The following is a 23,458-nucleotide window of genomic DNA, read 5'->3' as shown; positions in this document are numbered from 1 at the left end:
ACAACTGTGATGAAAAATCACTGTGATAAAAAGTTACTGTGATGAAAATAACTGCGCAAGACTCTAGTAAAGTGCAAAATGCGCAATATATTTTTTTGCACTAAAATAAAAAAAGTGATCAGAAATGGTTTTTAATCGTGTTTTTTCCGCTGTACATAAAAATGTACATAGGGCTTTAGGACCATATTTAGTAAATCTAAATTTGGAATGTTTTCAGCAAAAATACGTCGGTGCATGGTCTCAATATAATCCTACAACTACAATATGGTGCTAACCACTACAAATAATACTGTTTCCAGTATGATGGTGATTTAAAGTTTATATCGCTACAAAACTCAACAACAAAATACAAAATAACCATTAAAAATTAAATAACTTTTTCAATCTAAGTCCTAGTTTTAAAAACAAAATTAATTGAAAATCTTGCAAAAATTGGGTCCAAAATCCAAAATGTGACGTGTTTTTGAAGAATGGGGGGGGGGGTATATTTTGGCCGATTTATGCGTGACATACTTTATGGTTGACGCCTGAAATAGCATAATTATCTCGATAATAACGATAATAATAAACTCAGCTCTCATGATTTATGGCTAGTATGGAGATCGGAAGGAAAGGGGTCAAGAAACAGCTTTACGAACAGCAGAACAAAGGAGAGGGAGCGTTTTCTTGGGGCATTTCTTCACCCTCTCTGGCTTGCTTTCGCTACCGTTGCTGCCCATTTGAAATTTTTCTTGACCGATTCCTTCCGAAGTGCATACACCGCTTTATACAGAGCGGCTTCGTTAACCCTCTACAACCTAACCCCGCCTTTAGACGGGCTTCGATCTAAAAAATCGCCAAAAATCAATTTTCCAACCGATTTTTGATCTTTAAAAAGCATTGAAAAGAAGAACTCTTAAAATTTTAGAAAATTTCAGGGTTGGAAGTTAAACTTGTTTTATGTGACTTTGCCAATGTTTTTAAAAATGACATTTTTTAGGGGTCAACTTTGGCAGTGTTTTTTACTAACATATTCTATATTTTCAGTAAAAAGAAGTATGCAGTAATTTTTCTAGTGTCCCAGACTATGCCTCTACGCTTTTTTTACAATTTAAATGATGATGGTGCGATTCTATAGCAGAACATATGAAAAACATGCAAAAAATTGAAAAAGTGACTGTAAAATCATGAAAAAATTAGATAGGCGAAATGTTATTATATTAGGTGGTAGAGTAGGCCAAATACTACCTAAAACAAACATAAACTAAACAAGATAAATGCAAATTAAAATACAAGAAAAACATAAAACAAGAAAAGTAAAGTTTTTTGTAGAACAAAAGTTGCTCAAAATGACCTCCTGAACACGGGAAAAATAAATATTTTCGAAAAAAAAATTTGGGCAGTAGAGGGTTAATTCGAATTTCGCCATTTCGAATTTCCGCTATTTTCAATGCTCACTAATTTGAACGTACTCGAATTAAAAAAAAACACTCAAACGTCAAAACCAGTATTCAAACTAATGTTGATATCTCATTGTTCAACGAATTCCGATCACGTGATTTCATGCTTTTGACAGCTGTCAGTCATTCCAATTAGCGAAGTCGGATTCGCTCATTCGAATGCAGTTCCATTCAAATTAGCGAATCCTCAACTTTCGAATCGTTTTATTGCCACACTTTTATTGGTAAGGCTGTTGCAAACATTTTTCAAAATTCATGTCGCGCAATCAGCTGCCCAAAAAACATCCGTTTTATAACTGATTTCTAGGTTTGAGCTAGCGTTTGAGCGCCCTTGGGCTGAATCCGTTCGAATTAACGAGCTTGTTTCAAAACGATAATAAAAAATATATGTAGTAAATTGACATAAAATATTTAAATGAATGAATTTACAGAGAATTTATCCTTCACCAATACACGCACTCAACAAGGAAGAATGAATAACAAACGATAAAAATTGGAATTTACCCGACAAACACATGAATGGATTGATTCATGAAACGCGAAGGACCAGACAAACAGCTGAGAACGACCGATAAAGGACTTCTAGGAAAAATACCAACCGACGACGACGGTCAATCACGTATTTTCCTGTTCTGCTCGTCGCGACGTTGCTGCTTGCTTTCCAAACAAAACTTTCAGGAATGTACGTGAAAAGCAACAAAAGCAGGAGAAGCTAGAGAAGCCAAGCAGTCCACCGTGGAAAATTCCAGTGGCTTGGCTTTGAATATGTTGTGGTTGTTTGGTTGACTCTTGAACTAATATGTAACATAAGTTGAACGGAGTCGGCTAGTTTATTTATTAATGATACGCAAAAATATTAAAAAATACATTGGAAAAACTGCAAAGATTTACAAAATTATCGTGTCTGTTCAGAAACTTATTGTCAATGTTTGATAGTCTTTGTTTTTAAAAAAACAATTGAGCAAAGTATTTAGTAAAAAATATGAAAAAAATATCGAAAAATTGTTGATGTTGAACTTTATCTATTTTTGTCCATAAGACCGGAGATTATGAAAAATAGTTGAGTGATCTTTTTCTAACCTTGTTAGTTTAAATTTTATGTTAAATAATGTTTTTCAATCACAATTTTGTGTATTCTCACTATTTCAAACACTTTTGGAATTTTTCGACCACTATGCCGACTCCTGTTCCCCGCGCGGGTGTGTGAAAAGCAAATTATAGCAAAACACACACTCTCACAGCGTGTGCGCCAAAATTTACTCCCAAGCGAGACAGCGCTAGGCGAACCGGCGTCCGAGCGAGCGAGACCGCCGTACCTGTCAATGCGTTTGTGTTGTTGTGTTGAACGTCAGTGCCGGTTTGCCGCCAGTTTTTCACATTTTCGCGGGTTTTCTGAGCTTTGGTCAAAGAATCCGACCACCCGAGTGGGCCATTTCACGTTCCGAGTTCAACCAGAGTGGTTCAGTATTATTCGCTTCTTCCTGCTTGCGGGATTTACAGAAAAGAAGAAAAAGTTGTCTGAACTTTTTTTTGTGTTTTAAAAACAGTGAATTTTTTGTTGAAAGTGCACAAAATGTCCCGCATCAGTGAGAATATTTTGGAAAAGGAGAACATTGCCGAAGGAATGGAAAAGATCTCGATCAAGGTTAGTGGGTGGAACTAGGAGGAAGAGGGTGGAGGATTGTTCTGGGCTTGGGGATTTTCCTTTTTGGTTTAGGTTGAAAAAAGCGCGGGAACATGGCTTGGGTTGGGCAAGTGTGGCTACGTGGAGGGTGGATTACAATGTAACATGTTGCGAAATCTTTAGAAACTATTGAATTAAGGCCATTGCAAATATTTTAGCATGTTTGAGTCTTTCCAAATGTTTAACACGTTTGTCCTTTTTAAAATTTCTATTAAAAAATCTGGGAGCTTCAGAAAAAGCTTTCGATTACTTCATAATATACAATTCTAGAGTTTGTTTTGAAAAGGACCTATAAGCTATTGTGTTTCATATGTTTATAGGACCTATTCAAAAAAAAACTCATGAATTACATGATATATTTGCATACATTTTCTAATAACATAATAAATTCCTACACAACTAGGACAAATTTTCAATACTACGATAAGTGTTATCATAGGTTATCATGTTTTGGAATTAAAAATAATGAAGTTACATTTTTTTTTGAAGTTTAAAATTTGTAGATTTGATTTTTTTTAAAGTTCCTTCACCTGATGCACAGACTATACCAAAAAGTTATCGTAATCAATAAAGCAACAAAATTTTATTAATTAATTTAATTTAATTACAAAAAAGTTGAACCGACCTGTAATTTATTTAAGAAGTTTGCAAAAATATATCCTTCTTCTAACGACTTTTGCAAACTTAGTGCTGAAAATGCGTGAAAAATACCCAGTAATTTAAGTTGAAGAGTTTTTTCTAAAGTTGTACGCATTCTATGTTTTTTGTGTGTTATATCATAGTTTATTGAACTAGGTTTATTCGCAAATCTTCTTAAAAATACATTTAACTATAAACTGTCCAACATCTGTAGTTTTTTGCCATTAATTTTATTTTTAAAAGGGACAAACGTGTTAAAATTTTCTAAAGACACAAACATGCTAAAATATTTGAAACTTTTAAAATTATTTTATCTGTGTTTATTATAGCATTATTTCTGAATTTGCGTGAATTCACCAATTTTTAGAGCATTTTAATCGATGAGAGTTTTTTTTTTGAAACTTCGACTTCGACATTTTCATCGATTTTTAAAAACTTGTTGATAGCATTAAAGCAGTCTACCTTCTAATCGCTACAACTTGATAAATGGATTTTTATTTTAAAAAGTCCAATATTCTATTGTGTTTTAGGACCTTTTTTTTTTTAGAAAAAAAACCCTAGATTTGTCCAATAAAGCCGTGAAGCCTCCAGGAATTTTCCGTTCCCCAAACAACTCTACCGAAAAAGGACACCATGCTGCGGGTCTCACATGTGGCAGTAACGGCCACCCCGTCGGACAGGAAAATACATGATCGCGTCCGACAGTCCAGCCCAGCTCAGTACAGCTGTTCTCGTTCATGCTGCCTAGAGTTGGTTTCGTGTTTCATTCACTCGTTGTATTTCATTCACGTGGTTATTTCTCCGTATCTACTCTATTCGTATACGTGTAACTCTGGTTGTGTGAGTGTGAACTTTTGCGTGAATGGCGGGAGGGGTCATTTCAAGCGTTTGTTGCAAACGCGTTGTTGTACGTTCATAAGTCATGGCTTCGCATGACTTGCTCCAAATTGGCAGGAAGTTAGAATTGAATTTTAAAAGGCTTTGTATTGCCTTTAGTTTCCCATGTCTTTTTGCGGTCGTTTGTACTTCAAGGCGTTTTAATGTCTTTCCAAAAACACTAATCATGTGGAGGCATGAAGTTTATATAATTTTCAATTAGCTTATCGTTAAAGTCGTGACCGACAATCACTGATAAAAGGGGATTTTCATAAACAACAGGTACCTTGCTGCCAGAATGTATTACGATATGTAAAATACTTGTACGAAAACTAAATAAATAACGGTATGTAGTGCAAAATCTTTGAACAAAAAATTATGGCAATGATGGCAGTCGTCACCTCAATTATCAAAAAAAAAAAGTTTCAAACCGGTTCCTGACCGAACTGTACTTTCCGAAAAACTTAACATTTCGGTGAAATTTTACGGAAATTCATTAAAAAAATGTTCATGGATAAGGATCGTTCATCTAAAGGTGAAGCCGTCAATCATTTTAAAATAAAATTGATCATTACTCTAAAATGCTCTGTATTCAGCTCAATTTAACGAATATTTGTACCAAAATTAATCAGCATATCCCACCGGAGGTCGCGTACGTGTACTTTGTACACAGTTTGTATGGGCACTTGTAAGAAAGGCGAAAACACGCGACTTCCCGAAGGATATGCCGGTTGTACCAATCTTGAAGGCCCTTAAAGAACTTTTGATTTAAATCGTATTGGTCTCAAAAGTTATAAAACTTGGTGAAGCAACTATTGACTTTCTGGTTGACAATCATTAATTTATGATGATATATCACAAGAGAGAAGAAAATCGATACCAAAAAGTATCAATACGTGTAGGAAGGAATATTGTGAAATAGCAGTTTATGCAACAAGTTGCAAAAATAGGATATTTTCAGCACGAGTCGTACATTTATCCAACGAGATTCAACGAGTTGGATAAATATGAAGTGTGCTGAAAATATCAAGTTTTGCAAAGAGTTCCATACAACATTTTTTGTCAATAAATCGTTAAAATCTGAAAAATGTTGAAAAGTGTAACTTTTCAAAAAAAAAAAAAAAACGAAGTTGACTTTATAGCTGTCGGCCACCATTGCTAGTACCAACCACTAGTGTCTTCCTTTTTATCTACAAGGACTTCGCCGCCCTGGGCTCCTAAGTGTATGAAAGTATGGCACGGAGCGACGGCGCCGAATACCCATATTTACACAAAGAATTTTAGAGCGCCCGCCGCGGGAAAAAAAAACTTTTCAAAACAAGTGCTGAAAAGTTGAACTTTGAACTCAGTGCTGAAACGAAGAACTTTTCAGCATTTATTTTGAGAAGTGCTGCTATTCGATTCTGTTATTTTTGGTACAGAAAAGTAGGCTATTTCGTCGTTCAAGAATGACAGGAAAAGTAAGTAGTTTCACGACGGAATTGCAAAAATATTGTTAACAAAGCATAAGTCGTCATCTTAAACAGATTTTTAGTAAAAAAATATTTTGATAAAAGTTTTACCGATCCTAACTGCCGCATTCGCTAATAGTTTATAAAATATAGTCCATAGATTCCTCATGCCCAAATTAAACTTTTTACATCATTAGTTTCTCCATGCAAGCCTACATATAAATTCGGGAGCTGTCTATACTGAAGTGCTATTGAAATATTCGAAACTCTGTATTTTGATAAAGGACTTTCAGTTCGTTTTGGTGTCTTCTGTAAACTTCTAGGTTATATGATCTGGATGACTGAGGATAAAATAGATGCACTATAAAAGCGTTTAAAAAAAAAAATATTCGAGCAAAATTTCATCCATCGATTATTCCTTGCAATTTTTTTAATTTTGATTTGATTTGATGTGATAATCAAAAGTCAAAAGGGCCACAAGAATGAGCTATGAAGCGGTTGAGTAAATTTACTCAGGAGAAGAGAATCTCCTTCCGACAGTAACCTCCAAAATCTCCGAAAAAAGTCTGACAAGGCTGAAAAATAGGGCGCGGTAGACAACTGGAAAATGGTAGAGGTCAATAGATGTAGTTATTTTACAATCTTTGAGACCACTTGCGGTCCACTGCCCTGATGCTCCCCTCCGATTCCGGCTTTGATCCAAACTACTAATAAAAAGAAAAATTAAAGATGAGAAAAGGTCAATTCGGATGGATAGCAAATCCAGCTCAGTATCCCCTCACAAAGACTGACAGTAAGCGCGAAAAAAATAATGAAAAATAAAGAAAGATAAAAATAAAAGATAGTGTGTCAATGCGGATGGATCGAAAATTCCCCTCACAAGTACATAAAAGAGACAGATGGTAGGAAGAGCAATTAGTTCCTGACAAATTTTTATATTTGCGATTATTTTGAAATTTGTCCGTTTTTTTCAAAGTGCCCATGATTTGAAGTATTTCTTCCGAAAAAAAAAAAAATCTATAAATTGGTCTAAGATTTTTTTTGATTGGAACTTTTAGACTAGTTGATGAAACAGATTCAGCAATAATTCAGCAACTATTGATTCGAATTTCATGGTAAAAAAAGTACGAGAAATATAAATATTATCTTTTCGATAAAAATAGTATGAACACTTTTTTTTAGTATGACAGACATTTTTTGAAAAATAGCCTAAAGGTGGCTTTGACTCGAAATCGGTGCACTTTTATCAAAATTTCATTAATTCAAATTGTTATTGATTAGGGGAAATTCTCGTATGTTTGGCAGGTTAAGCACTCGCTCCTAACTCCATCCAATTTGCTGATTTTCACTATTTAAACAACTTATTTTGCAAAACTATATATAGAAACTTGCTTGCTCACTTCTTATTGAGCTATTTATCACACGATTTCAGTTGAAAACGATTTTAATTAGCTTTAATTGAATGTCAAAGTTCTGACCTGCCAACATTAGAGGCACGCTGGAATTAGATGCTGTTCCCCTATATTCATTCTACGTCATAAAAAGTTATTTAATTTAACGATTTCACAAATGTTTCAATACAATACTCTCCTATGTTGACATTCAACATCCGCCAAATGCCCAATCAGCTGGTTGGGTTTGATTCTGCGCACTATCACACTTTACCAGATGCTTCTGCTGTGCTAAGCTGAGATATGATTTCGCAACTAGTGTTCACCTCTCGAGCAAGCAAACCCTTAAAAAATGAACAAAGAAACAGTTCACAGATGAAGGGACTGAGAGAAACAACAAAAATAAATAGTTTTCGCGATGCTTCTTTGGCATTGATTTGGCTGTGAAAAACTCGCGTTGTTTTAAGATGCAATCTGTATGCTGCTAAACAATCGATTGTTTGAAAAATTGCTAATTTTTTTTTCTCTTTCCAGAATGTCCGCAAAGCTCTGACCGAGAGCGGTGCCAACGTGCCCCAGGCTGTGGATGCGGAAAAGACAGACGCCAAGGACGCTTCCAAGCCGGACATGTCCGCCGTGCTCAAGGCCGGCCAGGCCCCGTTCGATCCGTCCATCGAACCCCTGCTCAAAGACAACCCGCGCCGTTTCGTCATCTTCCCGATTCAGTACCACGACATTTGGCAGATGTACAAGAAGGTAAGGGCTGTTGTCTTGTTTGCTTTGGGTTTTATGTAAGACTTTTTAATCTTTTTCGCCAGGCCGAGGCCTCGTTCTGGACGGTCGAGGAGGTCGATCTGTCGAAGGACTTGGGCGACTGGGAGAAGCTCAAGTCGGGCGAGAAGCACTTTATCTCGCACGTGCTGGCCTTCTTCGCCGCTTCGGACGGCATCGTGAACGAGAACCTGGTCGAGCGGTTCAGCCAGGAGGTGCAGGTGACGGAGGCGCGCTGCTTCTACGGCTTCCAGATCGCGATGGAGAACGTGCACAGCGAGATGTACTCGCTGCTGATTGACACCTACATCCGGGATCCGAAGGAGAGGTAGGTCCCCCCCAAGTCTTCTCAGTAACGGCGAAACACTTGCGTTTGTTTGTTTTTGTATCCATTCTCACAAGTTGAAAACAAATCGCGCAATCGACTTTTGCTCGGAACGCAAACCGGTGCAAGTTTCCAATTTCTGCAAACCTAATCACGTTCCTCTTTCTTTCGCTCGTTCAGGGAATACTTGTTCAACGCGATCGAGACGCTGCCCTGTGTGAAGAAAAAGGCTGACTGGGCGATGAACTGGATCTCGAGCAAGCACGCCAACTTTGGCGAGCGCGTGGTCGCTTTCGCCGCCGTCGAGGGCATCTTCTTCAGCGGCAGCTTCGCGTCCATCTTCTGGCTCAAGAAGCGTGGCCTCATGCCCGGTCTGACCTTCTCGAACGAGCTGATCTCGCGCGACGAGGGACTCCACACCGACTTTGCCTGTCTCATGTTCCGCTACCTGGTCCAGAAGCCTTCCAAAGAACGCGTGCTCGAAATCATCCGCGAAGCCGTCGTCATCGAGCAGGAGTTCCTCACGAAAGCCCTGCCCGTCGACCTGCTCGGCATGAACTGCGAGCTGATGTCCCAGTATATCGAGTTTGTCGCGGATCGTCTCCTGCTCGAGCTGGGCAACGAAAAGATCTACAACACCAAGAACCCGTTCAGCTTCATGGAGTTCATCTCCCTCGAGGGCAAGACGAACTTCTTCGAGAAGAAGGTCGGCGAGTACCAGAAGTGGGGCGTGATGGCCAACCGCCTTGACAATGTGTTCACGTTGGACGCTGATTTCTAGACTAGACTGTAAGGACGGCATTTGTGTTTAAGCGAGGTTAGACTTAGAGCCCGACGAAAGCGACGCTCGATCGATCTGGATTGATCAGCTGTGGCGTTGGGCGGCGCCAAGGATGAGAAGCTCTGCGTTGAGCATGTGATTTCGTGAGTCGTTGTAACGAAAGTAATTGTATATTTTTTTATTTCTCCACCCCAATTCGATACCAACCTGAACGTTATATAGATTTTTTTCTTTATAGAAATTTTTACGTGCGATATATTTCGAGCTGAGGCAATTCTCCTATCATACAATTATTATTTTTCCGCGTTTATTGAATCATCGTAAACAAAACATATATTTATACTAAACCAATTTTTTATCACAATCACAATTTACAAAAAACAAAAAAACAATATTCGTTAAGCGTCGTATCTTAGATGTGTAAGACTAATAAAATTATGACTTCTAGACGTAGTTTCTGTACAAGCAAAATACAAAATATGTAATCAGGCTGGAAAGAGGATCTCTTCACGACTGTAAATAAACGTCTCAAATAAATCGCAAAACAAACATAATAATTGATGTTTTTTTTCAAATTGATGATATTTACAAAATCCTGCATTTTTGTGTTGGAAACGACTTATGACAAGAATCTGCCGCTCTAATCTAGTCCGTCCCATATGAATTTTTGTCAAAAATGAGATAAACTTAACAAAAGTTTTAATTTTACATGTACTTTAAGCCTATTGAACAAAAAAGCAGTGTGTTTTTCTAAAAAAATCCAAAATAAATATGACTTTATTGCTGTCTCATAGGGGCAGGGGGGGCAGAATGGCCCGCCTAAGTAAAATGCGCAAAAAACCATAGAAAAACATACAAATTTATGAATTTAGTGTAGTAGGCTTATGCTTTGGGATGTTCCCTTCAATGTTGTGTACTGGGTTGATGAAAATTTTTAGATTAAAACTATTTTTGGTGCACTTTAAAAAAAAAGTTGTTTCGACTACTTTTCCAGGGTGCGGGGCAGAATGGACCACCCTGCGGGGCAGAATGGGCCATCTTAGAAAACAAGCCATTTCGTCTGATACAACGTTGAAGGGAGATAAGAAATGACTTAAGGGACCTTTCTAACATAGTTTCCATGAAGTTAGACCACTTTCATAAAAATAGTCACTTACCAAAACAAACATGTTTGAAAATAGTGTTAATATGTTGTAATAAGACATTATTTTTACAAATAAGCATCAAAACAACTTTAAAATCAACTTTTGTAGCATTAAACGTGATTTGTGAAGCTACCAGGAGCGAAATAATCCAATTAGCTCGAATTTCGCAACTTTTGATTGTTTTTATAAGGCAGAAAAAGGGTGGTCCATTCTGCCCCAGAGTGGATTTTAATTTAACACTTCCACCACCAAGCCTCTAAATGATTTTAAGGTTCCGTTGTTGTTTGTTTACCTTGGTAGTAACATCTAGTAACATTATAAGCATTGTACAAACTTTTTCAAACAATCCAACTTTTCAGAAAGCTTATTTAAAAACCTCGAAATAAACAACATTTGCGTGATTTTGTCAATAATTTACATTTTTGCTCATAATTCGAAAAATACAATGAATTCAAACGTCGTTTTCGGTATGGTGATGCTATTTGACGTCCTTTATAAGACCCTTGCCTTACGGTTGGTCTAAATCCATTCTAAAGTCCAAAACCAAGGGTGGCCCATTCTGCCCCTCCTGCCCCTATGCAAAATAAAGGCAATTCAGTTCCTCATATAGAAATGTCTCGCAAAGCGGATTGTCAAACTTTGTGAAAGAACTGCTCATATTTTCAATGTCAAAACATGAAACATTAGTGAAGTTTTTCGATCTTTTCGAAAAAAAAGACTAACATTTTAAAAGGGCAAAACATTGAATATTTCGCCCATTTAAAATGTTAGTCTTGATTTAATTTATTTCAACATATTTTTTTTTATAAAAGATCGGAAAATTTCACGAATGTTTCATGTTTTAACATTGAAAATCGGACCATTAGTTGCTGATATATCGACATTAGAAAATTGTGGGTTGTTGTGGCGAGACTTAGAAAACTTCAATTTTCGTGTTTCTTTTTCTTAAAGCGGCTCTATCTCAGCAACCCGAGGTCCAATCTTCAATGTCTGTTAGACAATTTTATAGCAAATTTTTTGAACTCTTAAAAAAATTTTTTTTAGAAATGGTCACTCATGGTCACTATTTTAAAAAATTGAAAAACTGCAAATATTTCAAACATTCGGTGGCTATATCTTGAAAACGGAGCCCTTTATCAAAAATTCTGTAAAGTACTTTTCGATTGCAAATTCAAAATAACGTCAAATTTGTTTTTGCATAAAATTTAATTTTTTTCCAAAAATCACTATTTTTTTTAAAATTCATAACTCGGCGGCAGATTTTTTTACCATGTTTTTCCATGGCTCAAAAGTTGCGGATTTTTGTCCCCTAAAACATATCAAAAAATCTCGAAAATAAAAAAATACGTATTTTAGGAAATCGAGTTTTAGTGAAAAAAAAGTTCATTGAAAAATATGCATTTTTTTCCGTGTACCTATTTTTTCTCAATAGTCCTCAACAATACCTACAACTTTGCCGAAGACACCAAATTGATCAGAAAATTCACTCAAAAGTTACAGCTGTTTGAATATTTACATACCATTTTTGTATGGACAGCAGCCAAAATGGTATGGAGACTTGTATGGGTGAACAAATGACACAAAATAGCTCCTTTGTAAGGTCCCCACAAAGTTTGAGCCAAATCAAAAATACAAATAATAAAAATGGTCAAAAATCAACCAATACAAAAAAATAAAAATAGACAAAAATAAAAAAAAATGTCGAATTGGGCCGATTTCGTAGGGCATTGCTCATATGCATCTTATAATTTAACAGAGTTTTTTTTTAATGTAAAATAATAAAATTTCACAAAATACCGTATTTTACCAAAATACAGTAGTTGTTCGGTAACTGGGCGTTGTTTAACTGGGCTGTTTTATAACTGGGCGTTCGATAACTGGGCCGTAGCCCAGTTAAAAAGCAGACAAACGTCAAAAAACCAAAACAAACCAAAATGACCGAGGGGTTAATGGATGCAAAAATCATATTCAATAAATAAAAAAACTTTTTTCAAACTTTTGTTTAATTTCAAGTTACAATTAAAGAAAAATTAAAAGTAAGCATTGTAAATAAATTTCAGTAACTTTTATTTTTATATTTCATCTGGAAAATATTATGCATCGGTGGCCCCTCGTTATTTTTTGTTCAGCCCAGTTAACGAGCAACATTCGGTGACTGGGCTACGTTCTCAGCCTAGTTACCGAACAACTACTGTAGGTACTCTTATTTTTATAATTTGCTATGATGACTTTATTATTTGGTCAAGGGGAAGGCCCCCACCAAGTTTGAGCCAAATAAAAAAATACAAATAAAATCCATTTCCGGTTTTGGTAGAAACACTCTAAAAAATAACCCTGCAAAGTTACAAAAAACACGAAATTTTAAAACGAAAATGTTTGTTCTAAATGAAAAAAAAACCCTTCTGGTTTAGTGTAGATTCGAAACGTACATTAAATTTCCTTAAAATGACATGTTCCAAAAACAATTACAGATGAGTAACGGAAAATAGTAGAGTGTTTGGAACTTTTTTTGGGTTTTTTTTCGATGAGAAATACGTTTTTTTTTTCGGAATTTTGAGTACGCCATCAAATCGGGCGTCCAATTTTACATAAAAGTCCCTTTGACATTAAATTTCTGGTCCTCCCAACACATCTCATCACCTTTTTAGGTTGCAAATTGTTGCATACGCAAGAAATGGACATCCCTCGTCAGCTAGACTCACTGGTGGTAGTGAAGCTACCACACAGATGATGTCACAAGAGCTCGACATCCACCAAAAGAGCTCCAGCCGCCATCGCGCGCAGCCAGCGCGTTTGGCGCAGCTAGTTTTAATTCGTTGCGTGTTAATCGTGTGTTTTATTACCCCTCCGAAAGGGCTAATTACCGGGATCCAAAACAAATTATTGAAAAACATGTCTTTTTTCACATGTTCAAAAATTGAAGGGGTCGTACCACCCCTCCGTCACGAGAAATTAAAAAACGGACCTCAGATTCGTGATCAGGGACAAAAGTAACCCCTTAAGACAAAGTTTAACGCAAATCGAAGAGGAGTCGGGGCATCTTTTCCCAATTTCGTGTGAGTTGGTAGAGAATTACCCCTTAACTTTTTTAATAAATAAAAACATTTTAAATATTTTTAAAATAATATTTGGAATAAGTCCTGCATTATTTATCACTTAGAAAGCCTTTCTCTGCATTTATTTTGTTTACTGGTAACTATCAATCTTACGGTTCGATCAAAATATCAAAAACTTTCTCCAAAACAAACTTATAAACCATCCAGCGTCTCCATCTCCTTCAGTATCGATCCAAAAGAAAAGCACAAAACTTATTGCACGCAACTTCGCCTTCCCCATGGCACGGAAAATGCTGACATTTCTTCTCCCCGCATCGAGTGAGCAGGAAGACGCCGTTTTCCTACTTTGCTTTTCCGTCACATTCACTCCACCGGCGCCGGTTCCTCAATTGGCCGTGGCCGAGCACGTGATTTTCATTCATGAAAAGTTGGTTCATTCTGGCAGTGCGGGGACGTACGTCTGCTGCGGCCAACGCTGGGGTTCATCGTTTCCAGCATAATGCGGCACTGGAGTTCAGGCGGCCAGTCCTGGTGCGAACGTTGATCGGAATTGGTCGGTCGAGGTGTGAAAAACTCTGCTGCCTGCTCCTTCCGAAGAAAAGGAGGTTAATGTAGCCCTTGCTGGGGAAAAGGACCTTCTTCAGCCCTTTGGTTTTTCTGTCTGTCCTCTCAGTTTTTGTTTCGGTGTTTAGTGCAAATTAGTGAACGTCGTCATCCCTTAAAAGACTCAGGTAAAGAATTTTCACCAGGTCGTGGACGTGTGTGTGTGTGAGTGTGTGTAGTTGAGGATTTAAGGCCAGGATAAGCTGGAAATTTTCTCGGTCGAATGTTCCTGAAGCGAGAAAGGGGTTTTTGATTTTCCCCCCGAACCTCCCCCCGCAGAAGCAGCCAACCAAGGATTAGGCAGTTTTTCGTTTCTCAACGTTGCATGTTTCATAACTTATCCGTTTTTCAACGCAAGGAAAAAACCCCCTAACGATAGTAATCCGAAATCTGGACCAGGACGACTGCGCTGCTGTTGGTGCCGCCAGTAAATCAGGTACGACTGAAAAATTTATTTAATCGCTCCACTGCGACGACGGCGGCCAGGACTGTAAAGTGTGTCCCAATTTGGAGGAAAGTTGGCTACCCTTCAGGGACCTTAGCTTTACGACGTGTTTAGCTTGGTAGCGATGCGGACGTGATGGTTTGGAAAATTCGATTTAAAGTCGAACAAAATTGAATCAACCACACAGATTTAACATTTGAGAAGGTCGAGCTTTAGTTCAGGTGGAACGAACTTTAATTTGCGATGGAAAGTGTTAAATAAAACGAATGGCGGTGGAGAACGAACGAGGTGATGATTTTTATGGTGCAAGCTTTCATACCAAGTCTTGTGTACTTATATGAGAATGAATGATAAAAAAGGATAGCATCCACTTGGTGCTGCAGTGTGTTTTGTGTGCTGGTTCACGTGAAGTGGGTTTTGTGTGGAATATGAAATGTGTCCAAACTTGAAGCCTTGAAGTGCTGCTTTTAACCTTTATACTTTATTTTACGGTTGGCTGATGTATCACTAAGATTATTTTTGTTATTGTTACGTTATGTTGAAAGGAAGAAAAAATATTCAATTCAATTTCCATAAATGAATTGTTCAACACTTGCTATCAAATTAATAAGTATCTCTTGCGAATAAAAGTAAAAAAAAACTATAAACCTAAACTATTGTAGCCTACTTTTTCAAAACAATCAATGCGCCATGGGTTTCCTATGTACATAGGACTTTTTGGAAGAAGTAATCTAGAATTCTAAAAGTCAGAAGAATATGGTTTGAAAAGTATTTTAGAAAATAACGGATAAAAGTTGAAGAATATAACTCAACATTTTTGAAGTTGTTGAAAACGCTTCAGTTTTGTCATTTTATTGAATATCAAGCGATTTTTTTTTTGAAATTTTTGGGTATAAATGGTATAGAATCATGTTAAGGCTCTGAAAAGAAAAATGAATCAACCAAAAACATGTTTTTTTCGTGTTGTTTGTTGAAACATTTTACATAGGGACCATCCATACAAAAAAATTCTTTTGTATGAAAATTGTCCACGATGGAGGGGGAGGGGGGGAGGGAGGGAGGTTGAGATTTGCAAAAAAGTTTCTTCGTGGTTTATGGATGGTCCCAATATAGTGATTAATTTATCATTTCAATTTATTATTTCTGGACCCTATTGACAATTTTGGAACATACATAATTTGAAGATTAGAGAAGTAATTTTACCACAATTTATGTGGGATGTGTAAATTCACTTATAAAATGATGCAAATTTACAAATTTGACAGGTAACATTACACATTTTTTGGACACAAAATCTGTCAATATTCCCAGATGTAATATGTAATTATTTATTATTCCATGATTTTTTATTGTGTATTTTTGAAGATACTTTTCACCTTAAAAAAAATAACACATTTTATCAAAACTTCCTTACATTCCTTGAAAAGTATTCGAAAAACTCAATCTGAGTTATGTTTCTTAAAAAATATCCTGACGCAATTTTTGGCAAATTTAATATGGCAAGTTTCGTGACTTCGTTATTTTCATTCTATTTCTTTATTACGTTATTACTATCCGCTTATATATGAACTACAGTGGACTCTCTCGTTGTCGATATTGAAGGGACCCTCGAGAGCGGGAAAAGATTTTCTTTTGATGAAGATTCTTCCATCGCTGGTTGGGGGCAGAGTTTTCGAGCGGATGAATCGAGTAAACTAGTTGGAAAAAAAAGTTACAAAATAACCTTTGCAATGGATACAGTCATCCCACATATTCGGAACAGTTTACAGATCGACCAATGTTCAACAAATCATATAAAATCGATAATTGAACATAATGATTTGCTTTTACCTTAATGTGAAAGCTTTTCTTGCGATCTTTCGATTGATGTATAGACCGGTTGTACATTTTTACGTTTTATATCAAGTTTTCAAAGAAAAACATTGACCCTTGAAATCCACAAATTCGGAACACTTCTTTCTTACGATGTAAACAAACTTTTTTTTCTCTCCAGGAGTTTATATTTTTTACAAAATAATGACTTTGCACTCTGAAACCAATAAAACTCATGCTTAGTAATGTTTTATGAATGGTCTGATATCTTTTTTGTGAAAATATCAGTTAAATTCAGGTGTTCCACAATTGTGGGAGACACAATAACATCCCACAATCATGGAACAGGCAATTTGGAGGCAGTGTTTTGGTGCTCTGGATAAAATAGTCTTGAAATGCAGTTTATGTTTAAAAAGTATTACTTTTACTAGTGAAATAGCAAGAGAATGTCCAAATAAAGGCCCTAAAAATAGCAGGGTCGACAGAAAAGTTGCATGTTGGATTCTATTGACAAATTACCACAAAAGTGTTCCGAATTTGTGGGTGTTCCGAATATGTGGGATGACTGTACTAACAATAAATATATCAAAGTATGGGAGAACACAACATATTGTTTTGAAAATGTTGGTCATAATGCCACTTTTTAATGATTTAGTCTTGAGAAAGTTTAGTTTAACCCGGGCATGGTCTTCGGGTCTATATGACCCAAGAGCATGATAAAAGTTATCGTAACTTTTGACCTTTGGTCTACTTTGCGATTCCGACTGGCAGAACCGGTTTTGGGCACTGTGGCCACCGGGAACCTGCTACAACCGAAAAAAGTCCTTTTTGAGGCCCCGACTTTGAGGACCTGTATCTCCGGAACGATAACACATAGCGGGTTGCTTCCAGTTGCATTTGACGGGTAATAACCTCAACTTTAAGCTCCCGTAGAGATGATTTGTCAAAAGTGGACACCGGTTCCGTTAACCCGGAACATCCGAAAAACATGATTTTTTCAGCTTTTGTTATAAAATCAACACATTAGTCAATTTTTTCAACCGGATTTTTTGTAAATCATTACATTCGTATACTATATACTACCCCTGACTGTTTGGAATCGATCCGGCCAACTGTGGCCAATCTGGAACCGGTTCTAGGGTACCACCAAAACGGTTCCAATAATGGTATCGCTAGAAACCCGTCATGTTGCATATCAAACTTCATGAAATAGAAAATTATGACCATCTGAAGTCATTCCGATATCCTCTGACTCACCCTGGTCACTCCGGAACCGGTTACCGGTGGCCACTGGGGGACACTTCCGGAGTATGCAGGAAAGCATATCATGCGACATATCAAACTTCATGAAATTGAAAATTATGACCATCTGAGGTCATGTCAATATCCTATGACCCAACCTGGTCACTCCGGAACCGGTTACCGGTGGCCACTGGGGGACACTTCCGGAGTATGCAAAGAACCCTACCATGCGACGTATCAAACGTCATGAAATAGAAAATTATGACTATCTAAGGTCATGCCAATATCCTATGACCCAACCTGGTCACGCCGGAACCGGTTACCGGTGGACACGGGGGGACACTTCCGGAGTATGCAAAGAACCCTACCAGGCGACGTATCAAACGTCATGAAATAGAAAATTATTACCATCTGAGGTCATGCCAATATCCTCTGACCCAACCTGGTCACTCCGGAACCGGTTACCGGTGGCCACTGGGGGACACTTCCGGAGTATGCAGGGAAGCATATCATGCGACATATCAAACTTCATGAAATTGAAAATTATGACCATCTGAGGTCATGTCAATATCCTATGACCCAACCTGGTCACTCCGGAACCGGTTACCGGTGGCCACTGCGGGACACTTCCGGAGTATGCAAAGAAACCCCCCATAAGTTTGCCTTTGACAGCATTTCAATTGGATGTAAGGGCTTACAGATATAAGCTTAATTACATTGCTCATAACTGAAAATAGAATATTTTTTTCAGTGTGGTAGAAACCAGGATAGTAAATTTGCTTACGTAAATATAAAAACGATATTAATCAAAAAGCTGTCAAGGGCAAACTTATGGGAAATTGAACGAGCTTTCCGGTAAAAATATTTACGAGACTGAAAAACCAAGCCTGTCATATAGAAATTGCCAAAAACCAAAAAAAAACCGTTTTTTCAACATTTTTATTTTTAAAACAGCTGTATCTTCCCAAGGATTGTACATAGGAAAATGGTCAATATGGAGACTTTTATGTAAAATTGTCTGGAGAATCGATTCCCACTACGGGTTTTTAAAAATTTTGACGTTTAGACCACTTTTCAAAAAAAACAGTTTTAGTAAATGATTTTTGTATTTTTTTAGGAGAGACATACCATCCTGCATTTTTCGTCAGTCTTTTGGTAACATTTTAGGCTATTTCCTCAAAAATTTTGACCGAAAAAAAATCGTGACATCACCTTTAAATTTAAGTTTCAGACTTAAAAATCAAAAAATCTCATAGATGTGGCGTTTATTTTTGTTTCAGTGTATTTTTTTCAGAAAGCCCGTCCAATTTCCTACAAGTTTGTCTTTGACCACTTTTTGATACGACGCAACGGCTTCGAGATACAGTCATTTTTAAATTACAGAATACAAAAATATTTAAATACCTGACACCCTTCTCAAATGTAATTTTCGAGTACTGTTGGCTCCATATACACAAAAATGGCTTATATAGGCCTAGGATAACATGTCTACAAAGTTTCATTGAAATCGGAGAGGGTCGGGTACAAAAGTACCAGAAAAATACCTGATTTGAGCTGGAATTGCTCAAAGGCAAAAAAAAGGAAAAGAAATCGAAAATGTATATAATAAATATGGATTATGCTTTCAAAAACTGATTTTTTTAACATTTTAGTCCAGGTTTTCGATATTTTCCAATTTTATTTTCAAAAAATCATGTTTCCTAAATCAGATTTAGCACCATCACGCTCTTAGCTCAGAAAATGTCTTTTTCGTCCCCTAAAAATAATAAAAAAATAGAAAATTAAAAAAATCGTTTGTGTGTTAAATTGATTGTTAAAATGATAAAAATTCTTATAAAAAAAACCGTGGATTATTTTTTATTTTCCATTTTTCAAGCAGCTTAGCCGAATTGGTGTCCATCAGAAAATCTCTTCTCAAGATACAGAATTTCATACATTTATACCCATTATGTTTGGAGATTTGTACAGAAAACTAATGATGCAAAATGACTTCTTTTGAGATAGGGACTTGAACAAAGTTTCATCAAAATAAAATAAAAATACAAAGAAAAGTCGATTTGTGTATTTTTAGATAACCACTCTAAATTTAAATGTGTTTTCATCTGTATGGATTACGTAGGGCTTTTATTGTTTTAAACTTACAATTTATTTGTTAGATAGGTAATTTTGCTTTATTTTTCCAGTCTCTTACTTGAATTAAGACTTGAACATTTTATGACACACTTCTTATTTTTGAAATTTTAACAGATTTTTTACTGCAATTATGAGTATGTATTGCTAAAGTGACCTCTTGCCCAAATGTCAGCTATTTAGTTATTAAGTGCTTGCCGCAAATGTAGAAATTCTTGGATAAAAATCTTTTAAAATTTCAATTATATTTTTTGGTTTCGGTTAGAAACAATTCCTAACCGAAGCAAACAAATTTTCAACCAAATCATTTTAAATTTGATCAGTTTTTAGAACCCTTTGACCCAGTCGAAGGGCTATTTTACTTGGTCGACCTGGAGACATTCCATAATGACCTTAATCTAAACCCTCAGGCCGACATTTACATCCCATCCCCACTCTCCCCTTCGGGAATGTGGGTCTTAATAACGATATTTTTCAAGTAATTTCACAGCCTTTCCTTAGTGAGGAAGGCCAAACTTACTATGAATCATGAAACGACAAACATTATATTTGAAATTTCGTTAAATTAATCATGCCAGAACATAATTTAAATTGAATTTTCCAAGAGGCGCCAAAACTACTCCAACTTAATTTGAACGTTGTTACAGCATCACGAGCAAACATTCCAAAGGACATGGCCGGTGCGCCAGTGGGAAAGTTCATTCCGACATGGTGTGCCTTTGTGCCCTGTTTTCGTCCCAATGAAACGGTGTTGAATGATGCATTCAGCACAAAATATGAAAGGTTCTGACGGTTTCATCTGGCGCGGGGTGTTTGTGACTTTTCCCCGGCATGTACTGGCGGAAGGCTTTCCACTTTTTTTTCCCATGGCTTTGTTTTTGCACACCAGTTACAGTTGTATACATATAGGTTGTGGGGGAAAATTTAATGAAATTGCTTTTTTTCTTCGCTTCTCTGTACCAGGACTTTTTATTGTTAGTATTGGGCGTCCATTCGGTTGTTGTGCACCTGCCAAACAACACATACGAATGCAGCACCAGTACGACAGGACTCAATGCACTCGATGTGAATGGAAAAAGCTGGAACGTTCTGTTTTGCTCCTTTGGGGCAGATACAGGAGTTTGACCAATTGTTGATAAAAGTGTTCAAACTTTTAGAGAACATTTTCGGATCTATTGAATTTTTGTTATGTTATTCTTGTGTTTCAGAATCAATCAATTTCAAATCAAATCAAAATTCAAGTTTTTGAATTTTAAAAATAAACTTAAAATAGACTCCCTACTCCTCAATGGGGTGCCGTAGCGTGGGGATGAAAATTGTCCCTCCGAAGAACATTGATGAATTATTGATAGGCTTCGTGTCAGCAAAGGATGTGTTTTTGTGCTCCTATATAGGCGTAGGGATTAATTTGTTGGCACCATTTTTGGGATCTATTTTTAACCCAGTTGAAGTTCAAATCATTGACGGAAGGATTAAGATGGCAAGGTTTTAAGAAAATGCTTCAACATCAACGTCATTTGTGGATGGAACCTTCTACAATATTTAGGAAAAATTAGTCAAAATTATGCGAGAATTTCAATGGAAATAATCATTTCGACTTTTATCACAGAAAATGATTCTGTAAATGTGAAAAACCATCAAAAGCACTAATTGTGGCAAAAAGTTGAGAAATTTGCAGAAAATTTACAGATTTACAAAGGTTTTACAGAGAAAAACAAACCATTTCTCAACAAAATCATAAAAAATTCTCATGAAAAGCTACATTTTGACAAATTTGTCATGAAAGTACGACATCAGCGAACATTCTCAACGGTGGAGAGTACACAAACTGAATAAAGTGGCATCACCAATCGAGCAACGCAACCGCATGGTATTCAAACACAAACAAAAATAAACACACCGGATTTTTTTGGCACTCAGTTTCGGAACATAACACCGCATGAGACGAAGTGGGCCGGCACGCGATTCGCGAAAAAAAAGTCGGAGGTCCAAAGTACAACTTTGTCAGTGCAAACACTAAACCCCACCGCACTTAGTGGCTTGGATAAGTGTGTGCGTGTGTGCCGCTGCACTCATACCTGTAAACGATGAACCAACACAAACCAAGCTTGCCAGCTGATAATGAATCCATGTTTGTTTATATACTGCTACAATACCGCATAGAGCGAGCATTCTATTTTGGACCTAGTGAGATCCTATTTTGGGCTTATTTTAATATTGAAAATTTGTAATGAAGAACATTTTGATGTTTGATTAAAAAAATTTTTTTTGGTCAAATAAAACATCTTTGATCTAGGGCGAAAACAGGGACACCCACTGTTCACAAGTTTTCGACCTATGAAGTCATCACATATTATAATGACGTTTTTGTGCAGACCTTTTCCGTGACTATTTTTAGTGGGTCCCTCTGTCTCCGCACAAGTACCGAACAGTGCAGTAATGTCAAGTCATTTTTAGTGAAGGGACGATGCGGAACCAAAGTTGCAAAATAATGCGAAAATGTGCTGAACTTATTGAGGCACTTTCGCCAGTGTGTCAGCCAGCCAAACCAGACCAGCGTTCGTCCTTGAGCAGAGGCGTACTAATGTCGACTGGTTCTCAACGCCATGGATGGCCATGCAACGACCGCGGTCCGAATGCGACTCGGGGAGAATCCGTCACTCAATGTGCAGCTGATTACTGTTTGATGATGTCCGGACGTTGGGCTAGGAATGTTCAGTTCAAAAGGTTTTTGAAATAAAAATAGTAGTTTATGCAACATGTTGGAAAAACAGATCCAGAGTTTTTTTTAAAGGACCTATAAACTATTGTCTTTCATATGTTTATAGGACCTAATAACAAAAAAAGTCAAAAGATTTTTTCAGCATGAGTCGTACATTCATCCAACGAGATTTACCGAGTTGCATAAACTACTATTTTACCCTCTACTGCCCAAATTTACTTTCGAAATTGTTCAGGAGATTATTTTGAGCAACTTTTATTTTACAAAAAGCTTGTTGTCTTGTTGTCTTATCTTTTGTTTTGTCTGGAACTCTACATAAATTACTGCAAACCGTATAGGATTTCAATTTATTTTTGGAATATTTTCCAACTGTTAAGATTTTTCTCAAGATAACTATTTTTTAAACATGTATATTTAAAAAAAATCAATAGTGCCTAAAAAAAGTTGCGTTGAAAATTCTTATTTTGAATTCTGGGGTGACTATCAAAGTCATAGTTTTTCTTGTTAAGATCAGATTCAAAATCTATTTTTACGTAAAAGGAGAATGGGCAAATTTGTATGGGAGCTGGTCCAAGGATGTACACGAACGGGAGAAACTTTATTCGAAAGATCTCGCCGAGACATGAAAAAAAGTCTTCTGGACGCACTCTCTAAACCCCGGGGTTCAAAAGTTACAACTTGTTGAAGTTTGAGTATTTTGAATTAAAATGTACAATTTTTTTTTTGCTATTTCTAAAATCACTCCTAAATTCCTTATTTTATTATGGATTTCGATCATCATATCAGCAAAAACTATAAGTTTTGATATGTTTTAGCATGAGTGCAAGAGGCTTACCATAGAAACAAGTCGAAACTTGAAGATTTTGAAAACGGATCCTACCTAGATTGCTTCAGTTAGTATGGAAGGCTACAGTGCATTGTTGTAACAACTTATTGAGATGTTCTG

The 23,458-nt window shown here is 36.7% G+C and overlaps 2 protein-coding genes across 3 annotated transcripts in view; both read left to right on the top strand.

Moving 5' to 3' along the window:
* The first annotated feature begins 2,927 nt into the window (after positions 1-2,927).
* Positions 2,928-9,911, top strand: LOC6033577 (ribonucleoside-diphosphate reductase subunit M2). Its single transcript, XM_001843954.2, has 4 exons — positions 2,928-3,084; positions 8,015-8,236; positions 8,299-8,579; positions 8,757-9,911. The coding sequence occupies exons 1-4, from the start codon at positions 3,013-3,015 to the stop codon at positions 9,355-9,357; spliced, it is 1,176 nt and encodes a 391-aa protein (XP_001844006.2). The 5' UTR covers positions 2,928-3,012; the 3' UTR covers positions 9,358-9,911.
* A 4,186-nt stretch (positions 9,912-14,097) lies between these two features.
* LOC6033581 (phospholipase ABHD3) overlaps positions 14,098-23,458 on the top strand; it is a 32,984-nt gene continuing 23,623 nt past the window's right edge. Inside the window, exon 1 of one of the 2 annotated variants that reach the window (XM_038262870.1) lies at positions 14,098-14,289. The gene's annotated coding sequence lies outside the window, so the exon portion shown is untranslated. Of the gene's footprint in view, positions 14,598-23,458 lie in introns of both variants that reach the window. The other variant, XM_038262869.1, reaches the window with a different exon arrangement.

Source organism: Culex quinquefasciatus, chromosome 3, assembly GCF_015732765.1.
Source record: "Culex quinquefasciatus strain JHB chromosome 3, VPISU_Cqui_1.0_pri_paternal, whole genome shotgun sequence".
Lineage (NCBI taxonomy): Eukaryota > Metazoa > Arthropoda > Insecta > Diptera > Culicidae > Culex > Culex quinquefasciatus.
This window is presented reverse-complemented; position numbering and strand designations above follow the sequence as displayed.

Coding starts and splice junctions, on each gene's coding strand:
- LOC6033577 (XM_001843954.2), top strand. CDS start 3,013: ATGTCCCGCATCAGTGAGAATATTTTGGAAAAGGAGAACATTGCCGAA. Junction 8,237..8,298: donor TTTGGCAGATGTACAAGAAG/GTAAGGGCTGTT, acceptor CTTTTTCGCCAG/GCCGAGGCCTCGTTCTGGAC. Junction 8,580..8,756: donor ATCCGGGATCCGAAGGAGAG/GTAGGTCCCCCC, acceptor TCGCTCGTTCAG/GGAATACTTGTTCAACGCGA.